The 25,014-nt window shown below is 48.2% G+C and overlaps 1 protein-coding gene and 1 pseudogene across 1 annotated transcript; both read left to right on the top strand.

Moving 5' to 3' along the window:
• The first annotated feature begins 13,318 nt into the window (after nucleotides 1-13,318).
• Nucleotides 13,319-24,760, top strand: LOC138444990 (UL16-binding protein 2-like). The gene is made up of 5 exons (XM_069598718.1): nucleotides 13,319-13,520; nucleotides 21,876-22,139; nucleotides 22,372-22,644; nucleotides 23,277-23,412; nucleotides 24,572-24,760. Exons 1-5 carry the CDS (start codon nucleotides 13,457-13,459, stop codon nucleotides 24,633-24,635), a joined length of 801 nt encoding a protein of 266 aa, XP_069454819.1. The 5' UTR covers nucleotides 13,319-13,456; the 3' UTR covers nucleotides 24,636-24,760.
• LOC138444985 (tyrosine-protein kinase RYK-like) lies at nucleotides 14,606-16,297 on the top strand (annotated as a pseudogene).
• Nucleotides 24,761-25,014: the final 254 nt, after the last annotated feature.

The raw sequence follows: 25,014 nt of genomic DNA, 5'->3' as shown, positions 1-25,014 counted from the left end.
TTTGGTGGGTGGAGCTGGGTTTCTTCTCTCTGGAGTGCAGTGGAGTGATCAGTAATGGGTTATGAGACGTCAAAGGTTTTGGAGTAACTTTGAGCTGCCTGTATATTGAAGTTCAGGGGTGTGTTCCTGTGTTGCTGGAGAATTTGTGTGGTATGTCTTGTTCTGGAACTTCTTGGTCCTTGGGTGGAGCTTGGTTTCAGTGTAGATATGGAGGCATTTGATGAGCCCCTATTGCTTAATGTTCCCTGAATTCAGGAGTTCTCTAATGTTTTCAGGCTTTGGACTTAAGCCTCCTGCTTCTGGTTTTCAGTTTTATTTTTACAGTAGCCTCTAGACTTCTCCATCTATATAGCACTGATGATGAAACATCTAGGTTAAAGATGAAAAGTTTCTCCACATTGAGGGACACCCAGAGAGGTTCACTGAGTTCCAAGGAGAAGAGAAGAGGGAGGGGGTAGTTAGAGGTGACTGGAATGAGATGCAGTGAGATCAAAAGAGGAGAGAGCAAGCTAGCCAGTAGTCACTTCCTTATGTGCGCTCTATAGTCTGGACCGCTCAGAGGTATTTATGGAGTTATACAGGGAAGAGGAGAGGGAGGAAGTAGACAGAGGTGGCCAGGAGGATAAGAGAGAGGAATGAGAAGGAGAGAGACAAATCCTGCCAGTAACCAGTTCCTTAGGTGTTCTCCACTGTCTGGAACACACAGAGATTCACAGAGTTGGGTAGAGAAGAGATGGGGGAGAAAAGAGACAGAGGCCACCTGGTGGAGAAAAAGGAGAGTTCAAAGGAGGAGAGAGTGGTCATGCCTGTAATCTCGCTCTCAGGTAAAATTGGGTAGTGAAGTTTGGGTTTTTAAATGTACAAAATTGACAACAAAAATCGAAGAGCAAAGATTAAAAATCTAGAGAAGAGGTTGGATTTTCAAAAATACAATATTAAAGAAAAGAAGCAGAAGGAAAAAGGAAAAAAAAAGCCATAAGAATTATTAAAAAAAAAAAATAATAACCACCCAGAGACTATATATGGTGTTTGCCTTAAAAAAGAAAAAAAAAAGTCTTTTTTTTGAATATTAATAATAGGTTATAGAAATAAAAATTAGAGGAGAAATAGAAGGCTTAACTATTAAAAAAAAGTCATAAAAAGAAAAAAAAGGAATGATTTTAAAAATAGTAAAACTATATCTAGCCCTTCTCTGATGTTATGGGCATTGTGGGGTCACTTCCAAGGCGGTTCCCTCTGTTTAACTTCTTTATCCTGGTTTTTTAGGCTCACTAGTTCAGTCGCTCTGTGGGGAGGGGGGATGCTGCAAACAAATAGTGCTGTCGTGTGCACACAGTTTCTCAGCCCTGCTGGACCTGTCCCTTCTCGCGGTGTACAAACCACTCCGGCTCTACGATGCTCAGCCGGGAACCGTCTGAGGCCGGCCCAGGCTGCGTGCACTTCCCCGGTCTAAGCCGCTCAGGTTCAGTGCTCAGGTAGCCCTCAGGGGCACAGATTCAGTTGAGACTGCGTTTTGTGCCCTTCCCGGGTCCGAGTAGCTCAGGAGTTTGGCGAGCGCGATCGCTGCGACTTGTCGCCTTTTCTGCCTCTGCTGCTCAGTTTTCTGGGTGGACCGCTGGCACCCCTTGTGAGGCAGATGGTGACTGTCCAGCACCCCCAGAAGTCTTAGCAAAGGAGCCTGCTTGCAGTTAGGTAAGTGAAGTCTCTCCGGGTCTGCAATTGCCCTTTTCCAGTCCTTACGGCTCTAGCTGCCTGTCCCCGGCGGGGGATGGTCTGCAGCCGGCTTTTTCCGTTCTGTCCTTTGTTCTGTGCTCAGTCCTGGAGGTGTCTTATGTTCGAGCTTTTCGCATGGTAGCTATCCCACAGTCTGGTTAGCTAGCCCCAGTTAGATCGTTCTGGTTGCGCGTGGGGCATTCCTGCCGGATTCTTACAAAGCACTGCAGCCCTCGCCTCCCGCACTTCCCTGCCCTGCCCCCACTTGCTTGTGGTGGTGCAGGCGTCTGTGCTGCTTTTCCGCTGGGGGAGTTACTGTTGGGCTTGTAATCTCTTGGTTTTAATTATTTCTTCATTTTTCCCTTCCTGTTATGTTGCCCTCTGTGTTTCCAAGGCTCGCCACAGACTCGGCAGGGAGAGTGTTTCCTGGTGTTTGGAAACCTCTCTTCTTAAAATTCCCTTCCCGGGATGGGCTTCCCTTCCCAGGACGGAGCTCCCTCCCCACCTCCTTTGTCTCCTTTTTCGTCTTTTATATTTTTTCCTACCTGTTTTTGAAGACAATGGTCTGCTTTTCTGGTTGCCTGATGTCCTCTGCCAGCCTACAGAAGTTGTTTTGTGGAGTTTGCTCAGTGTTGAAATGTTCTTTTGAGGAATTTGTGAGGGAGAAAGTGGTCTTCACGTCCTATTCCTCCACCATCTTAGGACCGCCCCTGGAGAACTCTTTATTAACCAGACTTTCGAAAGCCACACGTCGATCCCATGTTTTTGTTGTTCCCCAGATAGTGAGAATCCATGGGGAACAAGACTTGGAGAGGGATTGGCTTTGCTCTTAACTTGAAGTTGTCATCAATGATAGAGCTCCTAGCTGCCAGGTCTTTGTAGATGACTTCTTTCTGACCAGGTAGCTCATTCCACAGGCAATCTGAGCAGCCATGTGAACTAGGTTTTGTTGAGAAGTTTCCTGCTGACTATTGGCCTCTACATATTTGCACTGTCATAAAAACAATTTAAGATACCCCCAGATCATGTAAGGCAGTCCACCATGGGCTTTTCCCCTTCTTTTGTTCACAGATGTGTAATAGGAAGATTTCTGTGATGAAGATCTCATAGCTCACAACTTTCAGGGAGCATCGTAGTCACCTGAACTTCAGAAGCTCAATGTCTGGCTCTAGGTGAGTGACCACACCATCATGATTATCTTAGTTGTGAAGATCTTTTTTTTTTTTGTACAGTTCTATGTATTCTTACCACCTCTTCTTAATATCTTCTGCTTCTGTTAGGTCCATACCATTTCTGTCCTTTATCAGGCCCATCTTTGCATGAAATGTTCCCTCGGTATCTCTAACTTTCTTGAAGAAATCTCCAGTCTTTCCCATTCTGTTGTTTTCCTCTATTTCTTTGCATTGATCACTGAGGAAGGCTTTCCTATGTCTCTCTTCTTGCTATTCTTTGGAACGCTGCATTCAGATGCTTAGGTCTTTCCTTTTCTCCTTTTCTATTCACTTCTCTTCTTTTCACAGCTATTTATAAGGCCTCCCCAGTAGCCATTTTACGTTTTTGCATTTCTTTCCCATGGGGATGGTCTTGACCCCTGTCTCCTGTACAATGTCACAAGCTTCTGTCCATAGTTCATCAGGCACTCTATCTATCACATCTAGTCCCTTAAATCTATTTCTCACTTCCACTGTATAATCATAAGGGATTTGATTTAGGTCATACTTAAATGGTCTAGTGGTTTCCCCTACTTTCTTCAATTTCAGTCTGAATTTGGCAATAAGGAGATCATGATATGAGCCACAGTCAGCTCCCGGTCTTGTTTTTGCTGACTGTATAGAGCTTTTCCACCTTTGGCTGCAAAGAATATAATCAATCTGATTTCAGTGTTGACCATCTGTGATGTCCATGTATAGAGTCTTCTCTTGTGTTATTGGAAGAGGGTGTTTGCTATGACCAGTGTGTTCTCTTGGGAAAACTCTATTAGCCTTTGCCCTGCTTCATTCCGTACTCCAAGGCCAAATTTTCCTGTTACTCCAGGTGTTTCTTGACTTCCTACTTTTGAATTCCAGTCCTCCATAATGAAAAGGACATCTTCTTTAGGTGTTAGTTCTAGCAGGTCTTGTAGGTCTTCGTAGAACCGTTCACCTTCAGCTTCTTCAGCGTTCCTGGTTGGGGCATAGGCTTGCCTTACTGTGATATTGAATGTTTGCCTTGGAAATGAACAGAGATCATTCTGTCATTTTTGATATTACATCCAAGTACTGCATTTTGGACTCTTGTAGACCATGATGGCTACTTCATTTCTTCTGAGGGATTCCTGCCCATAGCAGTAGATATAATGGTCACCTGAGTTAAATTCACCCGTTCCAGTCCATTTTAGTTGCTGATTCCTAGAATGTCGATATTCACTCTTGTCATCTCCTGTTTGACCACTTCCAATTTGCCTTGATTCATGGACCTAACATTCCAGGTTCCTATGCAATATTGCTCTTTACAGCATCCAACCTTGCTTCTATCACCCGTCCACAACTGGGTGTTGTTTTTCTTTGGCTCCATCCCTTCATTCTTTCTGGAGTTATTTCTCCACTGATCTCCAGTAGCATATTGGGCACCTGTGGACCTGGGGAGTTCATCTTTCAGTGTCCTTTCCTTTTGCTTTTTCACACTGTTCATGGGGTTCTCAAGGCAAGAATACTGAAGTGGTTTGCCATTCCCTTCTCCAGTGGATCATATTCTGTCAGACCTCTCCACCGTGACCCGCCCATCTTGGGTGGCCCAACACGGCATGGCTTGGTTTCACTGAGTTAGACGAGGCTGTGGTCTGTGTGATCAGATTGGCTAGTTGTCTGTGATTGTGGTTTCCATCTGTCTGCCCTCTGACACCTTCTCTTAGTGCCTACCATCTCACTTGGGTTTCTCTTACCTTGGACATGGGGTATCTCTTCACAGCTGCTCCAGCAAAGCACAGCCATTACTCCTTACCTTGGACGTGGGGTAACTCCTCTTGGCTATTTAATCAATAGAAATTGATAAGAGGCCAGATGAGAAATTCAGGCTGGTTTTATTGGTGTTCCTGAAACTAGGGTCTGGCTGCTTCCCACTCGAAAGCCATTAAAGAGGTCATGTTGATGGAAAGGAAAGTTTGCCTTATTTTGGATGCCAGCAATGGTGGAGGGGAAGGGGGTAGGGGATTTCCATGGTGGATCAGTGGTAAAGAATCTGCCCAGAATCCACCCGTCAGTGCAGGAGGTGTGGGTTCAATCCCTGCCTCCGAAAGATTCCTTGCAGAAGGAAATAGCAACCCACCCCAGTATTCTTGCCTGGAAAATCCCATGGACAGAGGAGTCTGGCAGGCTACAGTCCATGGGGTCACAAAGAGTCACACACTTAGCGACTAAACAACAAATGGAGGTGAGGGGGGTGTGGGAAGGATGGACATTGTCCAAAGGCTGACTCCCTCCAACTGACAATCAGCGGGCAAGAACTTTTATAGACAGAGGGAGGGGGCTGCATGCAGAAACAGCACAGTCAGCTCTGACAGTCATCTCCAGATTGGTCATGGATGGTCTGACCAGAGTCATCTTGATTGTTTCAAGTACAGTTAATCTTTGGTTCCATGGCTGGTTTGTTCTCATCTCCTTGAGGACAATTCTTGGAATTGTGGCAGCTTGTATCATGGCTATAGTCTGGTCATCATGTAGCAACTGGTAGGAATTTATGTATCTATAAGACAGCTCACAGGATAGAGCTCAGAATATTATCAACAGCCCTTGAGAAGGACCTCACAGTCCTTAACTACTCTTAATGACTACATTATTGTTATTTGGTCTCCGTTGACTATTTTCCTTAGTTTTTTCATTTTCTCAGTTCTCTGATTAAACTTAGTGTGTGGCTAAATCTTTTCCACGGACAAAAGGCAGGCTGAGGACATGGCGGGGCAAGGACCATAGGGTCCCGCTCTGTTTCATCAGAATTCTTGCTACAGTTTGAGGGAAGGGAAACAAGTTCCCTTGCTCGATCCTGAGGGGGACAAGCTGGTCCCTTATGTGGGCTGAGGGTGGGGTGGATCCGTGGGTGAGGCAGAAGGCGTAGCTTAGGTGGTCTGCCCACCCCGTTGGTGGCGCTGTGTGTCGGCTTATACTCACTACCTTGCTTTTGCTCGCAACACTTCAGTAGTGGCAGTTGGGGCTTGATTATTTTGTATCTTGTTGCTCATAATTGTCCCAACTGTGCCTGCATGCAGCACTTTTTCTCCCTTTATAGTGTCTTTGCATTTTGATGCTTGATGAGACCTTAGTCCAGGTCCCAGCCTGTCTCAGGTGTGACAGAAGCAGGAGGAGAAGAGGGAATTCTGGCTGGGACTCCCCGGTCATAAACTTTCCCACGGTCTATACTCAACACCCAGAAAATGAGTTCTCAGAATAACTGAACCCCCTTCCATCTGATTTCATCAATCTGGTTAATTGGAAGAACCGCTGTATGGAGTTAATTTCACAGTGTGCAGTGAATTAACTTCTCATCCAGACATCTAAAACTGGTTCTGGTTACATGCCATCCTTGTGAGAATAACTGAGGAAATAGTCAGTGAACTCAATTACTGTGCTCCATGGTTCAGATGAAGAGTGTGGTTGACACGGAGAGAGATCCTGGCCACACTGTGTGAGGAGATGGTCAACAGGGGCAGCTGCTGTCTCCATGCCTGCCAAGTTCCCATTTCTCAGCAAGAGTCCAATAAATATTTATTGAATGACTACATGTTCAGTAACTGCTTGTTTCTAGAGTTAATGAATATGTTATCAGTCCAGGATCATCAATAGATGGTAAAATTATGGGCTGAAATATTGTCAGGGAACAGGATATTCCTGTCTTATGATAAAGGAATATTAAAATATTCCTATTATTATTACTATTTTATAATAGAGGAATATCCCTCTATTCTAACACAGAAATGAAGTTTCAACACACATGTTTTTTGTCGGTGCAAATATCAGAATCAAACTCACCTTTTATTTTTATCATCATCATTGTGATCACTTGCTAATCTGTATCTTATTGACATTCTGGAGACTTTGGTTTGACCTCCTTTATCCTGACTATTGAGGACTTTTTCTTCCTTAGGTGAGTTGCTGTGTGGTTTACACTGGCTTTTTTTGAGAAGTGTGACCAGGGTAACCTTAATATTTCTTTTAGCTGGACTAAACTTGAGATGAAGCTTGAGCTCATTCCTGGCTCTAGGCCTCTAACTTCCCTTTTCTTAGAACATTTTATTTCAAAATCTTGTTGTCACTTTTTCTCTTACCAGTTTTACAACTCAGGCCTGTTTTCTCAAAGCTCTGGGAGCCATCTGTTTCTTTTTTTCTCTTAAGGTGACTTATTAAGGCCATTTATTACTTAAATGTGCTAGCACACTCTATGACCAAGCCCACCCAGATGAAAGGAAGAATGAGAAAGTAAGACAAGCTATACACCTAGTGGAAAAGGAATCAGTGAAGTATAATGATTTGCCAGTCTATGTGACATGAGCTTTTCTACTGGGTATTATCAAATAAGCTATAACTTCCTTTGCTGCTGTTGGTGCTGTTTAGTCCCTAAGTCATGTCCAGCTCTTTCAGACCTCATGGACTGTAGCCAGCTAGGCTCCTATATCCAAGGGATTTCACAGGGAAGAATTTTGGAGTGGCATCTATTTACAGATTTTTGTTTTTGGTTGCCCTGGGTCTATGTTTCTGCGTGCAGGCTTTCTCCTGCTGCAGCTAGCAGGGGCTCCTCTCTAGTTGCAGTGCTTGGGCTTCTTACTCAGGTGGCTTTTCTTGCTGTGGAGCACTGGCCTTAGGCACGTGGGGTTCAGTAGTCACGGAATTGGGTTTGGCAGTTATGGCCTGCAGGCTCTAGAGCGCTGGACTTGGGAGCCATCTCTTTGAATCTGAAGTATTCAAGGAGATAGTACTGGCATCTCCCAGTCACTGTAGGAGTGTAGGAGCCTATATTTGGCTCCCAAGTAGCTCAGCTGGTAAAGAATCCACCTGCAAGGCAGGAGACCCTGGTTCGATTCCTGGATTGGGAAGATCCCTTGGAGGAGGGCCTAGCAACTCACTCCAGTATTCTTGCCTGGAGAATTCCTGTGGACAGAGGAGCCTGGAGGGCTATAGTACGTGGAGTCACAAAGAGTCAGACAGGACTGAGCAACTAGGCACAGCACAGCACAGGAGCCTATACTAGTCAGCTGGTCCTGCCATACAGAGGACCACAGACTGGATGGCTTACACAACAAACACAGGCTTTTCTACAGTTCTGTAGGGAGGAAGTCCAAGATTATGGTGCTGGAGGGTTTGTATCTTCATAAGATCAATGTATCTTATTTCTTGATGCATTTCAAACTTGAAGACAATACAACATTTTCCTCAAACACTTCATCATGTAGTTCAGTAACTAATGATCTTTTCTGCCTTTGAATCTGTACTGTTTCCCCATGTCACCTTGAACTTCTAATTTAATGAATATTGCTGCATTTTCTTTAATGGACTGTATTATTTTTTTAGTTTTAATATTTAAAGGTTAAGCTTTAAAATTTAGTTTCCCCAGATAGAAATTAAGATGCATCATTTTTAGTTTCTGGCTGTGCCATGAGGCATTTAGGATCTTGTTCCTTAACCAGGGATCAAACTCCTACCCCTAGAGTCTAAGCATGGAGTCTTTACCACTGGACCACCAGGGAAGCCCCCCGATCCACCATTTATATATATATTTATATTTATAACATAGATATTATACATATATTTTATATTTACCTTTTATCTCAGTAAGAGCTACATGATCACTAAAGGGAGTCTCCCCAACTGCGTAAATAGTACAAATTGAAGAGCTCTGGTCCATGGATGGAAATGAAGAAAGAACATAAGATAAAAATAGACATCAGGAATCAAGACAACCTTCCATTACTGTCCCTTTTGATTGTTGTTGTTAGTGTTAGTCCTGTTCAGAATGATCATCTCCAATACATTTTTAGGGGATATATCAACCAGGCTCCCCTCTAATTTTCAGAAAACAATAGGGACCTCAGCTCCAGAATTCTCCCAGGGGACTCATGAACGTGATGTTAGCAAGACCACAGTCATAGGAGAGAAAAACCTCTCCGTCCACCTGGACTTGAACCTCACACCATGGCTGTCCAGGTCTGGGCTGAGGACTGATGGTGAAATTATAGGAAAGAGAGTGAGCATGTGTGAAGGCAAAACAGTGAGGGTGAGGTTGGGAGAAAAAGACCCATAGGCCTCCTCCCCCAGTTATGTGAGAGCGGAGTAGGGCTGCAGGGCTGGCTGACAGAGCAGGACAGCCCTGTCTATGCCCCCTACCCAAAACACACCCTAGTTACTGGCTGAGGAAGAGGAGGAAGCCTTGATCAGGCGAAAAAATCACATGGCCCTGGATATGCCTGTCTCCAGTGTGTTCAAAAGCTCCACACCTAGCATGAACTGACACAATTTTTTCCAGAGGTGGGCCAGGCCAGCTCAGAAGGAGAGGCCTAAACACAGAGGACTTTGAGAATGTCTCTGAGTGTCGTGAGGAGAGATGAGGAGCCTTTGGGGGCTGCTCCTGAGGAAGCAGGATCACAGTGGGGGAGAATGAGAACAGAACCCAAAGCTGGGGAAGGGAGAGTTCACAATTAGGGGGACAGGACTTAGCAAGGCCAAGGAGATGCTGCTGATCTCACACTAGGATGGGTCTTGGAAGCCTGGAGAAAGACCTGGCCCAGCTGGCATGAAACAGAAAGTCCACAACTTCTGAAGCAGGTGGGAGAGGAGGGGATCCAAGGCTCAGAGAAGTGAATCTGCCAGGGCAGACACGGTATGAAAGGGTAGAAACGTGTGCAGTCCACCAGCTCCATGGGAGAGCATGATGGACTCCATGGAGCCCGAGAGGAAAGCGCGGATGAGAAACATGTCCAACAGCACCAGTGAGATCTGCCAGGACTTGAAACCTGGGATCTGTGGACCTTTGCTCTAGTGCTTGCACCTGGACAATGATCTCCTCCAGTAACAAAATACAAAGAAATTATAAGGGACTGAAAATAACTGCATGCATGCCAAGTTGGGGTTAATTATGAATGAAAAGATAAAAAACCCAACTGGAAAAGCAGGGTACATGGTATGATCCCTGCACAGGGCACTGCCATGACGGTGGGCAGGCCACCTAAGCCATCCTTCAGGTCCTAACCCTTGGCCCGCCCCTACACTCATCCCATATAAGGGGCCAGCCTGCCCCCCCCCACCCTTCCCCTTAAGGGAATGAGCAAGGAGACCCCTTGTGCATGCTCGCGCCCTCACACTGCAGCACGTGTCCCAGGGAAGCCTCGCCTGGATTTCTTATCTGGCCTCTTATCCACTTCTATTGATTAAGGTTCTGTTTGTGCCCTCCAAGAGTCTATTTGCCCAGTCCTGTGTACGTTCTGGCAGCTCTTTGTGGGATTAATGGCGACCTCCACGAGGAGGACTTATGCCATACCCATGTCTGCAGCACCAAGCCATACCCAAGTCTGCCGAACCCAGAGCCCCTGCCCCTGTGGCATCATTGACTCAATGGGCACGAGTTTGAGTAAACACTGTGAGTTGGACATGGACAGGGAGGCCTGGCATGCTGCAGTCCATGGGGTCGCAGAGAGTCAGACATGACTGAGCGACTGAATGAACTGAACTGAATGAACTGATTGATTAAGGAAGCCAAGAAGCCTGATCGTTAACATACTCTGTGGCAACCATGAAGGGCTACTGTCCCTTTTCTGCCAGAGCATCTGGGCATCTCTGTGACCTCAGGGTGCAACTTCCCCGTGGTGACAAGTGGCCGCCTGAACCTTGGCTCAGAGTCACCAGGTTTGGTTGGTCTGCCTTCCTGGCCCCTGGGGGCCTCAGGGCCCTCATTCAGGCATCACACTCCCCCTCACCCTTTGTCCCTTTCCCTCATCTATTATCTCTCCACTTCTCCTCTCTCTTTCTTATCCTTCTGAGAGAGTGGACCTCGGCAAGGACAGCATCACTCCTCTCAACTTAGGAGACAAAGCTCCCTCTGGCTGTCAATGGCTCACTTTGATGGGTGACAAGCTGGTGGGAGAGACCCACCTCATACCCTGCAGGTCTTGGTCCAGCAGGTTCTGCCTCATAGGAGATTTGTGAGAATGATAGAGGTTCAAACCTCTTATTAGATAGTGCCTGGATGTCTGATCATACCAATATTCTCACTTCTATTTTCCTGCCGCCAAGAGAAGTCCCGTTGGGAACTCAGTGAACTGGCAGATTTCTCTATATGCTAGTTTATGCGTGGGTGAGAATCCCACCTCTGGGCTGCAGGCCCACAGCCGATGTACAAAGGGCTGGTTTCTGGGCTTGATCACCCCAGTGGGCAGTGGACAGGGTGCTCCCTCCCTCACTGGCCCTTTCTGGAAGCCTGCAGGTTGGTTCCTGAATAAATAGACACCTGCAGAGTGCAGGGGTTGAAAAGGCAATGGCTCCCTTTCTGTTTTTCAGCCTTTTCTGTCCCTCCTCCCTTTTGCTCCCCCTTGGTCCTCATACCTCCACTCCTGTCCTTTTCCATCCAAGAGACTCCCTGCTGGGTCACCTTTTTCACCACCACTTGTTTGTTTTGTGTTCCCACCTCAGGCTTGAGGTTCCCACTGGCCCCCTTGCAGAAGGCCCAGTTGAGAGATGAGTTGCACTGGGCTGGACAAAGTGCCCCAGAGGCCGCTTCCCAGTAAGACCCTCTCTTTGTTTCTTGTTTGTTAATTTTCTGTCATTGGTAGGTTCTCTCAGTCAGTGAATTTAAAAACATCTTTGTTTTATGTACTTTTCTCTGCCCAATTGCTCCTACAAAGCTCTGCTACAATTGTGGGCATGGGTTACTTGTTGTTCAGTCACTCAGGCATGTCTGACTCTTTGCAACCCGGTGGACTGCAGCAAACCAGGCTTCCTTGTCCTTCACCATCACGTGGAGCTTGCTCACACTCATGTTGATTGAGTCAGTGATGCCATCCAACCATCTTGTCCCCTGTCATCCCCTTCTCCTCCTGCCTTCAATCTTTCCCAGCATCTTTCCCAGGTCTTTTCCAATGAATCATCTCTTCGCATCAGGTGGCCAGTGTACTGGAGCTTCAAATGCAGCATCAGTCCTTCCAATGAATATTCAGGACTGATTTCCTTTAAGATTGACTGGTTTGATTTCCTTGCTGTCCAAGGGACTTTCAAGAGTCTTCCTCAACACCACAGCTCAAAAACATCAGTCCTTCAGTTCTCAGCCTTCTTATGGTCCAACTCTCACGTTGATACATGACTACTGAAAAAATCATAGCTTTGACTATAGGGACCTTTGTTGGGAAAGTGATGTCTCTGCTTTTTAGTATGCTGTCTAGGTTTGTCATAGCTTTTCTTCCAAGGAGCAAGCATATTTCAATTTCATGGCTTCAGTCACTGTTCACAATCATTTTGGAAGGCTTTAAAAACAAAACAAACAAAAAAGGGAGCTTCCATTTCTCCTCTCCAAAATGTAAGTCTTTCGCCTGGGTTCTCAGGAACCATCTGATCCATCTGTGGTCCCCCAGAGGGAGGGGGAAAAAATAGCATTTTTTAAACCGAAGCAGTAAAACAAGGAGATTACTGGTTCTGTCTTTAAATGAAAATGATTTTGTAACTGAGCTGGATATAATTGGGTTAAGGGAAAGTAAGTACTATATAAATAAACTCTCAGAAATATCAATAAAGCTCACCAGAACACATTTCTGACACCAGGGACGACCCTGAGTCAGAAAGATTGACCATAGATGACCCAGAAACTAATTCCATCACCAAAGACCCTGAGACTACAAATCATGTGGCAGAGCAGTGCTCCTGGGTTCCCTTACTCTACTGCTTTCCACCCTGTAGCCCCTTCCCAAAAAAGCCTCTTGCCTTGTCAGCATGCGTGTCTCGTGGATCCAATAATTTCCCAATGTTAGACAAAAGCTCACTCTCAGACCCTGCAAGGAGTCCCCCTTTCTGTAACAGATTGCGACTCTGGTGGGACTTCCTCACTGCGACTGATGCCCTGACCATTCAGGTACTTAGGGACAAGCTTGTCCGCTGACTGACCCGACCCAGTGGCCCAAACAAGAATTTTCTTTTGTTCCTTGTCTCCTCCCAACTCACATGACTGGCTTGAGTGCCCCTGATCTGATAAGGAACAAGAGACAAGACTGATAAGGGAAAAGGTGAGAAACAAGAGCCTTAAGTTCAGTGGCTCAGTCGTGTCTGACTCTTTGCGACCCCATGGACTGCAAGCCCATCACCAACTCCCGGATTTTACTCAAACTCATGTCCATCGAGTCGGTGATGCCTTCCAACCATCTCATCCTCTGTCATCCCCTTCTCCTACCGACTTCAATCCTTGCCAGCATCAGGGTCTTTTCCAATGAGTCAGTTCTTCGCATCAGGTGGCCAAAGTATTGGCGTTTCAGCTTCAGCAACAAGAACTAGGCGGTCTCCTATCACCATTGCAAGCTGGCGCAGCGCATAAGCAAGTGGGCAGAGGAGTACACAGGGAAGCCAGGATAGAAAGGGAAAGAAGTTAGTATGCCCCGCCCAGCCCCGGCGGCGCGGGGGTTCCTAGTGGTTACTGCTAGGAAACCTGGGGCGGTGCAGCTGTGGGCTAGCGGGAGAGGATCGCGGGTTCTGGCTTGGCAGCCTCGCACTCCTAAAAAATTGGGATCCAGGTGGCAAAGGGAGAGATGGGTGGCTCCAAGACCAGTGTCGTTTTGATTTCGATGATCTTGTTCAGCGGAACGTCCAGCGGTGAGTTCGGGCATGACCCTGCGCGGGGCGTGGCGGTGGAACGCGAGGAGGTTGGATGGGTTATGAACCGGGAAGGAGATGGGGGCGGTGTCCTGGGGTTTCGCGAAACTTTTTACAGGGTGGCGCCGCCGCCCCCACCTCTTTCCCCTCCCTGGCCCATTTAGTCCTCGGAGTGTCCTCCCGGCTTCTTGCCGGCTCTCCGGGCCAGAACAAGGGTGACCTGGATGAAGTAGTAATGCCGGGAATTTGGGAAGTGACGCTGGGAGAAGAGGGGGCCGGGACGCGGCAGGAAATAGGATTGAAACCCCCCAAGGGTCCAGACTGCCCCTGGGAAGTGGGAGCCCTGGAGCCGGGCCGTTTGGGACCAGTCGGCCATCCCGTGGAGAAGAGACCCAGACCCTCCCCGAAAAGCACACCCTCCCGCCCCGACCTAGGCAACAGAGACCCTTCTGGTCCCTCCATCTCCCGGCCCTTGAAGGACCAGCGCTCTTTCCCGGCCGTAAGTTATAAATGCAGAGTGGACATGAGTGCCCAGGAGGCGGCGGCGGCGCACTCCCGGCCTAACCGTTCTTGAGTGCTCCTGTCGGGGCGATAGCTGCTGACTCCACCCCCGGCCCCAAGGCTTTGCATCACGGCTCCACCCCCAGCCCCAGGGCTCCCCCCGCCTGCCCCAGGGCTCCACCCCCGGTCACCTGGCTCCACCCCTGGCCCCGGGCTCCACCCCCAGCCCCCGGGCCTCACCCGCGACCCCGGGGCCAGTGCGAGCCTCTTCCTGAGCAGGGACCAGGTGCCTGGGCCCATTGGTCTAGATGCAGAACTTTTTTAGTAGAGAAGTGGCTTTGTTGGGCACCACGTCTGTCCTTTAACCCAGCAAAACAGATGTCCTGCCTTTCACTTGGCCTGCAGAGTCCAAGTTGAATACAAGCAGGTTTCCAAGTAGACAATTTCGTGGACCTGCCCCGGGTCAGCATTTCTGCTTGGTGGGGGTGGGGCGTGCGAGGGGCACGGGGTGGGGGGACTTCCACGCACTATATTGGCTCTAGCTTTCCTTTTCTGCAAAGTAGATGATGAGGGTATGATACGAAATGCAGCTCAACTTGACAGTAAATTCTTCAAAAACTTCCCTTCTTCAGAAATTTGAAAGGAAGGAAATGTGCTACAAAAAACTTCGGTCTTAGACAAAGCCACTAGCAGAACTGTTTATGATCCTGTTCATGCAGCTCCAGCTACTTCTACCCGTGTGTTTTATATCAGTGCAGGGGTTTGCCGTGCAGTTATATTTCCTGTAGGAATAATATTAGCTGTTTTGCACATTCATAATATGACAAGAATTGAACTCGAAGACAGCATCAGTGTCCAGGAGTTCCCAAAGGCGCCTCAGCCATGTCCCAGATGACTCAGTATCTGAGAGGAGACACACCCAACAGGGGTACTTCCGTCCCGTTATCCTGCCTTGTGGCTGGGCAGAGGAGTGTTTTGAGAAGTGCCACTCTTTTGGGGGCCAGAGCGAAGGTGAAGGATATCGAAATGTCCAAGGAGAGGATAACTCTATCCACGGAGAGGATGTACTCCAAGAAGGTAGTTTAGGGTGTATTTTCCATGGGATTTATGTAGATGAAAAAGATCCAAATAAAGAACAGCGATCGATTGTAAAAACAGAGATTAAGCTTCTGAAATTCAGGTGACAATGATTCTCACTGAACATTGCAAGCTATGAGATCTTCATCACAGAAATCTTCCTCCTATTTCCCTTGTGTGTATAGAAGATAGAGAAAACCCCTGGTGATATTGCCTTACATGAATTGGGAGAATCGTAAATAGTTTTCACAGCATTGCAAATTGTGTGTCTGTGTGTGTATTAGCCAGTCAGTCCTGTCCAACTCTTGCCACCCCAGGGACTGTAGCCCACCAGGCTCTTCTGTCCGAGGAATTCTTCAGGCAAGAATAATGGAGTGGGTGGCTATTCTCTTCTCCAGGTGATCTTTCCAACCCAGGGATCAGATTCTTTACTGTCTGAGCCACCAGGGGAGCCTGCAGCTCAAATTAGTAGAGGCCAATAATCCGCAGGCAATTTCTCAACAGGACCTGGTCCACAAGGTCCACAAGGTCCACCAGATTACCTGGTCAGAAGAAAAGTCCTCCACAAAGACTTGGCTGCTAGGAGCTCTGCCATTGATGACAGCCTCAAGTTAAGAGTGCAGATAGGCCCTCTCCAGAATCTTGTACCCATGGAGTCTCACTGTGTGGGTACAATGAAAAAGTAGGATCGATGGATGGCTCATAAACGTCTGGTTAACAATGAGGTCTCCAGACTTTCCTGGTGATCCAGTCGCTAAATTTCCACACTCCCAGTGAAGGGGCCTGGTTCGATCCTCGGTCGGGGAACTGTATCCCACATGCTACAACTAAGAAGTCAGCATGTTGCAACTAAGAGTCTTCATGCTGCAAGAAGATCCCAAGAACAACTAAGACCCAATGCAACCAATATATATATATATATATATAGTATTTTTTTTTAGTTCTCTAGTGCTAGTGATGTGTGGGCCTTCAGAGTGATAGTGTAGGAGTTCATAGCTCTGGGTTAAATACCCTACATGGATGTAGACTCTTTAGAGATATGAAGGAAGATTATCAAATACCCCAGCCTGTCAACTGTCCTGGTGAACCATTTGCTGTGATGCCTTGTGCTGGGCCTCAGATTCAGAAGAGAAGCCCAGTTCCAGCAGCTGGCCCAGTGTCTCACAGGGTTCCATGCAGCCCTGGGGGCCTGTGTCTGACTGTCCTCTCACAGTCCCCCAGTATCAGGGGGAAGGTGCCTGCTGAGGCCCACTTGGAGCCAGCCAGTCACATATAATCACCCAGCACCACAGAAGCACATTGTCTTCCAGAACACTGTGCCTTAGGAATGCCATAGCATCTGAACTTTCTAAGACAGACTTAGTAATGTGGAATATTTTCTAGATATCACTTTCATTAGGTTGAACTGAAAATGTTTGTATAAAAGTTTTGACCAAGAAATTTTTAAACAGTGTTATAAATAATTTTTAAAATTGTTCCAACACAAATACTTAGACTAGCTTAGTGCCAAGTGCTTTTTAGTTTTTACTTCATCAAAGTAATGTAGTTGATTCACCCTTGAATGTGCCGGGCTTAGCTGCTCAGTTGTGTCCAACTATTTGCAACCCCATTGACTATACAGTGCGTGAAGTTCTCCACGGTTGAATACTGGAATGGGTAGCCTTTCCCTTCTCTAGGGGATCTTCCCAACCCAGGGATTGAACCTAGGTCTTCCACATTGCAGGTGGATTCTTGACCATCTAAGGCACCAGGGAAGCTCAAGAATACTGGAGTGGGTAGCCTCTCCCTTTTCCAGGGGATCTTTCTGACCCAGGAATTGAGCTGGGGTCTCCTGCATTGCAGGTGGATTCATTACCTGCTGAGCCACCAGGGAAACCCTTAAGTTTCTTTCTTTCTTTCTTTCTTTCTTTCTTTCTTTCTTTCTTTCTTTCTTTCTTTCTTTCTTTCTTTCTTTCTTTCTTTCTTTCTTTCTTTTTAATATTTATCACTAGTCTTGGGAATTATTTGTCTATAAGATGAAATACTTTGTCTTAGGAAAAGAAAAATGAAAAAATGCTCTAGCCTTGTACAAGAAAAAGCAGTGTTGGAGGAAGAAAACTTAAAAGCTAGAAGGAAAAAAAGAGAAAAATACAATAGAAACAGAACTACTCTTTCATGGAAAGGTGCCTTTTTAAATTTTTTTAATACAGAGGAGTTCTGCCTTCTTACTTTGGTGAAAGTAGGAGAGGAATTTACTTAAACATCTTAAATTTGGCAGATGCTAGCATTTCTCAGTGCCAGAAGTGGATTTGGGTCAGGTCAATAGTAAATAATCCCTTTTACTGCACCTAGAACAGTCCTATCAGATAAGGCAATGGCACCCCACTCCAGTACTCTTGCTTGGAAAATCCCATGGATGGAGGAGGCTGGTAGGCTGCAGTCCATGGGATCACGAAGAGTCGGACACGACTGAGTGACTTCACTTTCAGTTTTCACTTTCATGCATTGGACAAGGAAATGGCAACCCACTCCAGTGTTCTTGCCTGGAGAATCCCAGGGACGGGGGAGCCTGGTGGGCTGCTGTCTATGGGGTCACACAGAGTCGGACACCACTGAAGCGACTTAGCAGCAGCAGTAGCAGTAGCAGCAGAACAGTCCTATGCACAGAATGGGTGCCTGAGTTGTGTTGTGTAGGAAAAAAAAAAGTAAACAGATTTTGTGCTTATCTTCAAGGCTGGCTTAAGTATAAAATGGATTTTTTTTTAAACACTTGAAAAAATTAAAAAATTCAATTTTTTTAAAAATTACATATGCATCATGAGGAAGGCGCTCAGTGCCTAGCCACTGATCAGTGCCTCCCTGGAGTTTAAGCTCCTCCCAGACAGCTCAGACTGTTACTAGTTGAAGCTGGTTAAGACCCAGATCCTACCACCTATGAAGGTAACAAGTGGTGAAAAGGACAAGTTGGTTTGCTCAGGAGCTCCGGGAAAATAGTGACCTAATGTCCTCAGACTGCCTCCAAGTTTCCAGGTTAGAAAAGGGGCAGAGGTGGCTGTTGCAGGGTGCATCAGCGTCTTGAGCATAGTCAGGTTGATTGGCACAAGGCAAAATGTTTGAGCACCACCAAGCTAATGGTTTCAACCAGTCTGGGGGTCTGCATGCTTGCAGTTTTTATGTGCTTGGGGTCTGCTTCCTGTAGAAACAACCTGAGGCTTGTGTCAGCTCTTTGTTATCTTTCAGGGAACTGGGAATTTCACGACACTGCTATGAGGCTAGTCACAGTCTACATTGTTACCAGTTTCCCAGCCTAAGGAGTATTCCTTTCTCCATCTTCACATGTTCTAATCCTTAACTCTTAAACCACCATTTTGAGACTCACAGGAGGCCTGGCTGACTAAAACTGCTCTACAAACAAGAGGCAGACAGAGACCACGGGGGATGGGGTCTTTCCCACTAAGGCGCCCTAGAGCTCTTTTGGTTACAAGACCATTTATTACCCATTTTTCCATGGTCCCAAGAAGCCCAGGGCCTCCAACAGCTTCCTGTCTCTTGAAGAGAGTCTAGACATGCCCTCTCTCAACTGGCATCTTATCCCTCTGTCTGATAACTCACCCAGCAAAACCCCCCGACCTGGCCCCCAGGACCTAACTTAGGAGGGACGGGAACAGGGTTTCCCAGAGTGTGACACAGGGCTCGAGGGTGAGGCTGGGCATCCCCACTTCTACCCTTTGCTCTCACATTCATAGTGTCTAGGAATTGGGACAGCAGCAGCCTATAATGGTTATTGATTAAGGTAGGAGTGACAGACTTATTCTCTGGAAGAAGGTAAATCTCGAGGTCACTTTAGGCAATTTGGTATCTGTATCTGGGTGCAAAAGGAGCTTCCATGTTTGTGGGGCACCAGAAGCCAAATACAATGTGTAAATCAACTGAGAACCAGACTTGTCCACTGTCCTGGCTACTGACCCCAGTAATGAGTGACCCATCCCTTAGAGAATCATCCAAGAGCTGCCTCAGTTGTCTGTTTACGAACCAGAAACTTACCCTGTCCTGCCTTGTAGCTTCTGGTGGTGGGACTGTGATAGGAGTGCGGATCTGGCTGTTATGGGCTAATGCACCCCCTCTGCTGTAGACTGGCTTCCTTGGTTCAAGGAGCCATAGGGGACACTGCATGAAGCCACAGGTGTGAGCAGGGGACAGTGGCCCTGTATCAACTCTGGTGTCAGGCCTAGGTCCCCTGCTGGTACATCTTATTTGTTCCCTGTGGCCCTGGTTATGCCAAGCCACATAATCATTTCTATCCTATGACGGCTGGCCTATCTGAACTAATGGTTAGAGGTTGGTGAACCCAGATCATGATGGGCAAGTCTGACATTCCATGACCAGAGGCCTCATCTCTGCCAGGCCCCAGGACCATACCAGGAGCCACGCTGAATGGTATGGGCTTTCTCACTGCAAGTGGTGTGTCCTTTCTTCAGGACACTAGGAGTCTGTGTTGTGAGCCTCCAAGTAAAATGCCTCACACAGCATGTAGCACCTTTCCAAACACAGATAGCTGTGACGTCACCGGTTCTGTTGGGTCACCTGCCCAAGAAGCAGGTCCAGCCACACTCATCATTCATCAATTGTGACTGCTTTTGTGCCAGAACAGCAGTTGCAGCAGAGACCTAGGGTCTGCGAAGCCTGAAATGTTTCATATGTACCATTAGAGGAAACCTAGGACCTCAGTGGTAATTCAGTGGAGATAAGATAGGGACCAGAGCTCTGCAGGCCTAGAGTGACTGTAGGTTGGTACTCGTTTCCATGATTTCCTCCAGGAGATGATGATGTTTACACGTAGTATCAGGGGATAGTGAGTCAGGGTCAGAAGAGTGAATGTGGAATTCACGACTATGGTCCCCTCACCCACGGTAGTTTACTAACAACACAGACTGTCCATTCATGTCAGAAGTCCAGGACAAGTGCAATGGACACTGAGTAGATCTGTGGACCCAGAGATAACCACTGTTAGCAGGACCTGAGACAGGTGTCTATTAATTGCCTGGTCCTCGGAGCATCTCTTCACAGCACCGGGGCCATGATCATGCTACTGTTCCTGTGCGTGATGTTAGTAACACACTGGGTCCCATAAGAATGTGGGAGTAGTTCTAGCTCACTTCAGTCACTCAGTGGTGTCCGACCCTTTGCAACCCCATGGACTGCAGCCTGCCAAGCTTCCCTGTCCATCACCAACTCCCAGAGCTTACTCAAACTCATGTGCATCGTGTCGGTGATGCCATCCAGCCAACTCATCCTCTGTCGTCCGCTTCTCCTCTGGCCTTCAATCTTTCCCAGCATCAGGGTCTCTTCCAGTGAGTCAGTTCTTCGCATCAGTAAGGCTAAAGTATTGGACTTACTTATCCCAGTAAATAACCATGTGGCTCATCGGGAGAGAATGGAAGGACTTCTGCACTTGCTGTGGTGATGAAAGGGCCCTCCTCACTGGGACGTGGCTTCTTTCTCTGGTGATGCCTTCTGAGAAGTAGCTCAGTTCTGGAATTTTGGTAGGGATGTTTGGGAGGGATGGCTGCTTTCAGCCAGTCTCGTGTTTGTCTCTCCTTGTTTTCTGTCAATCAAGCAGTTTGCATCCAGGTTCACTGACCATCTCTCTGTCTCTAGGATCACCCTGCACTCTGAGCCAGCATTGTGCTCTCTGCAATCAGGGCCTGGCTGGCATTGGGCCTCTCTAATGACTTTCAGCTTCCCTGATAGCTCAGTTGGTAAAGAATCCGCCTGCAATGCAGGAGACCTGGGTTCGATCCCTGAATTGGGAAGATCCTCTGGAGAAGGGAAAGGCTACTCACCGAAGTATTCTGGCCTGGAGAATTCCATGGACTCCATGGGGGTTACAAGAGTCAGACACAACTAGCGACTTTCACTAATCACTTTGACGATTGTACCAACTTTGCTCCTGACATACAACAATCCACCTGGAATCTGATTTTTCCCCATTTTCCATCCTGTTCCTGCCAGGAGCTGATGGGAACACGGTCTCCTACCACTATCCTTGATTTCCACAAAAGTCAGCCTTGAGCTGTTGGAGATGCTTCTCATCCACACTTTCCTCTCGGGCTCCATAGACTCCATCAGGCTTTCCCATGGCGCCTGGTGGCCTGGACACTTTCCTGCCCTTTCATACCGTGTCTGGCCTGGCAGATTCACATCTGCGAGCCTTGGATCCCCTCCTCTACCACCTGCCTCGGAAGTTCTGGACTTTCTCTTTCATGCCATGTGGGCCAGGCCTTTCTCCAGGCTCCTGAGACCCATCCTAGTGGGAGATCAGCAGTGTCTCCCCAGCCTTGCTAAGTCCTGTGACCCGTAATTATTAACTCTTCCTTCTCCAACTTGGGGTTCTGTGCTCACCCGTCACCTCTTTGCCCTTCTCCCTGTGATCCTGCTTCCTCAGGAGCATTCCCACAGGCTGCCCATCTCTCACAGAACACGGGGTTAGATTCTGACAGTCGTCTGTCATCTAGACTTTTCCTGAAGAGCAGCCTGACACGTCTCTGCAAAGGTTATGATGCTGGGAATGGACCTGGTGGACAAGGGGACACAGCCAGGATGTGTGATCTTTGCCAGGCAGGGGACTCCTCCTTCTCCACAAGGAGAGGAGGGGCACTGGCTGTATGGTGTGTGTTGTGGGATGTCATTGCTCTGTCAGCCCGCCCTGCACTTTAATCTGCTCTCACATAACTGGGGGAAGGGGCTTCACGGTCTTTTTTTCCCCAACCTCACCCTCACTGTGTTTTGCCTTCACAGACCCTCATTCTCTTTCCTATAATTTCACCATTGATCCTCAGCCCAGATATGATCAGCCATGGTGTGAAGTTCAAGGAGAAGTTGATCAAAAGGTCTTTCTCTCCTATGACTGTGGTACAGCTAAGATCAAGTACATGAGTCCATTGGGAGAGGAAGTGAAAAGTATGAATGCCTGGGAAGCACAGACTGTCACACTCAGAGACACTGGAGACTTGCTCCAGGGGCAGATGCCTGACGGTACACCGGAGAAACACACAGACAAGGGTGAGTTAGAAAATCCAAATGCAGGAGTAGACTGGATGCTTAGCTGCATCCACTGTTTTCGGGTTAAAAAAAAAAAATTGGATATTGTCCTTCCCTAGTAGTCCAGTGGAAAGAGCAGCTGTTGCAGGAGAGACCAGGGCCAGATTAGCTGGGCCCAGGGGAGGTGGACCCAGGTGGGTAAGAATCTGTCAAGCCCAGAGGCTGAGCTCTTTCTTTCCTTCCATGGGATCAGGCCCTCTGACCCTGCAGGCCAGGATGACACGCTGGCGTGAAGACAATGGACACACCAGTGCATTCTGGGAGTTTGGCTTCAATGGACAACTGTGCCTCCTCTTTGATTCGGAGAATGGACATTGGACAGTGGTTCATCCTGGAGGGAGACAGATGAGAGAGAAATGGGAGAATGACAGGGCTGTGACAGACTTCTTCAAGGTCTCCATGGGAGACTGTCGGGCCTGGCTTCAGGCTTTCTTGGTGCGCTGGGAGAAAATGTTCAAGACCTCGGGTAAGTGACAAGAGTAGGAGAAAGTGGTCGTCCTCTCATGGTGACATAGACCCACCCCTCTGTGTGTGTGTGTGTGTGTGTGTGTGTGTGTGTGTGTGTTTGAGAATGTGATCCGTCAGAGGTGAGTTGTTCCTGGGAGAGCAATGGCCTGGGGACGCTCTGTCACCCTCCTTCCTCTTCCACTCCTGACATCTCTCCTCACAGCACAGGCCTTGGAAGACTGAACATGGATTTTTGCTGACCCCAAACCTGTAGACATCTTTTGATTTCTGGGATTTATTTCTCACTGTACCCTCTTTCCAGAATCTTCTAAATGTCACCAGTCCTTCTTCTGGAAATCTGTCAATACCGCCTCTGCTGTAACTCCTGAGGACTGCATCCTCAGGTCACCGTTTCTGATGTCACAGCGGGACTGAGTGGCTATGTTGGAAACCTTGCTCCCCCATTAGCTGTCAAAGCCCTGTGAGGACTGGGCTCCTCCGTTCCCCCCATCTGGCCTGAGGACCTATCACAGGGGCCTCCATGTGATGGGTGCAAGCTGTCTGCACAGTAGGGGTACTGAGTCAGGGGGCTAGGAGGCATCTGCTGAGTATGGAGTCTGGACAAGGGCTTCACTCTTACTCTCTTTGCAGCATCACTGACCACGGGACCTTCTACAGTGCAGCCCACGGCCACAGCCAGCAACCATATCAGCTGGATCACCACCGGGGTTCTCACCAGTTTTGTCATAATGGGCATCATAATCGCCTGTATCCATTACAAGAAGAGGTACTGAGGGCAGAATTCAGAGGGAAGACAGGGGCACGGGGCCTGGTGTGAGGACGGGGAGGGAAATCCCAGCCAAGCCCTGCCCCTCACTGAACCTCCTCATCCTGGAAATGAGCAGGTGAACAAGGCCTCATATAACCTGAGAGCAAGAACTCAGACAAGCTCAGGCCTCAGTTCTGAAAGGTCCTCACTGTCAGAGGACAGTGGGAAGTGGGGGGGTAGCTGAGGGCCTGTTGGAAGTTAAAAGGGTTTAGCCAAGTCCCCTGACTGAGCACAGACTGCTGGCTGGCAGGGCCCAGGGTAGGTGGTGTGAGAACAGCAGGCACTCAGGGCGAGGGCAGGACTCACGGGGGCTGAGAGCAGTATGGGGGCTCCATGTGCTGTGTCAACGGGGAGGGGACCCACCCAGGGGCCAAGATGAGAGGGGCCGGGCTCTCATCCCAGGAGGAAGGGGCGGGAAGGCCTTTGCAGACCCAACTCCAAAGACCTGTTCTCACAGGAAGTGGCCTGCATCCAGCAGGCAAGGCAGGAGCCCCACAGGACAAACTGGGGAAAGGCCTGAGGCCAGGCCTGTGATCCTGGAGCAGCTGCAGTTGTGACTCAGCCTGCACATCAGCAGCCTCCTCTGGGGACCCAGAGCCCCATCACTGAGCGGCCCTCCCTCGAGCAGAGGTGACAGGATGGGTGGGCCTGAGCTGGAGTGGAGGCGCCCAGCCTGCCGGACCAGGAAGAGATGGGGGCAGGGATCCTGGTCCTGAGAACTGTGTGTGCTGCTGGCTCCGAGGCTAGAGGGGAACGAAGGAAAGAGGTTTGCCTGCAGTCCCCCACGGCTGTCAGGAAGCGGGGGCCCTTCTCTAGGGACCTGTTCCCTGGTCCTTTAGGCCCCCCTCGGGGAGGATCCGAACCTGAGTAAAGGGATTAATTCCTCACTGGCTCCAGTCCTGAGCCTGAGCAGAGGGTGTCAGGGCCTGGGGTGACTGTGATGCAGGAAGGAGGAGGAGGTGACAAGAAGCTGCTGGGCCTGGGGTGGGGGTGGGGGTGGAAGACATAGGAGCCCCTCAGTGAGCACGGGGCTGGAGGGGGGCTTGGGAGAGGCCGCCGCAGGAAAGTGACAGGAGTTCCTCAGCCCCCTGGACCAACACCTGTTTCTTTTCTGCAGGAGATGGTGCTCCCAGGAAGCGCAGCAGATGCTCTGTCTGCCTTTCTCCTGCTCTTCACTTTAGATCCAGGAGATCAGACCCCAAGAAGCCTCAGTGTTTTCCGGTTACGATGACACAGTAGATGAATCATCTCATGGGCTTTATCACATTTGATGAAATCCTACACAGCATCTTAAAAAAAAAAAAAACCAGGAACAATTTATTTCGCCACTTTCTCCTAGTGCTAAGTGACGGTATTTCCACACTGAAATATTCAAGTACGTGAAGAAATCTCCACAAACAGGACATTTATCATCTGATTCTAATCTGTGGATAATTAGACTCAGCCTCGTGACCTCGTTCTTGCAAATGATATTGCAAGAAAAATACCATCTGCTATTACAGAACTCAGTGATTCTTTCTGTGTCCGGAGAAATCACCTCAGTCTATTTTCAATAAGGTG

The sequence above is a fragment of the Ovis canadensis genome, chromosome 8, assembly GCF_042477335.2.
Source record: "Ovis canadensis isolate MfBH-ARS-UI-01 breed Bighorn chromosome 8, ARS-UI_OviCan_v2, whole genome shotgun sequence".
Classification (NCBI taxonomy): domain Eukaryota; kingdom Metazoa; phylum Chordata; class Mammalia; order Artiodactyla; family Bovidae; genus Ovis; species Ovis canadensis.
Note: the sequence above shows the minus strand (reverse complement) of the source record. Positions and strands in the feature narration are given on the sequence as shown.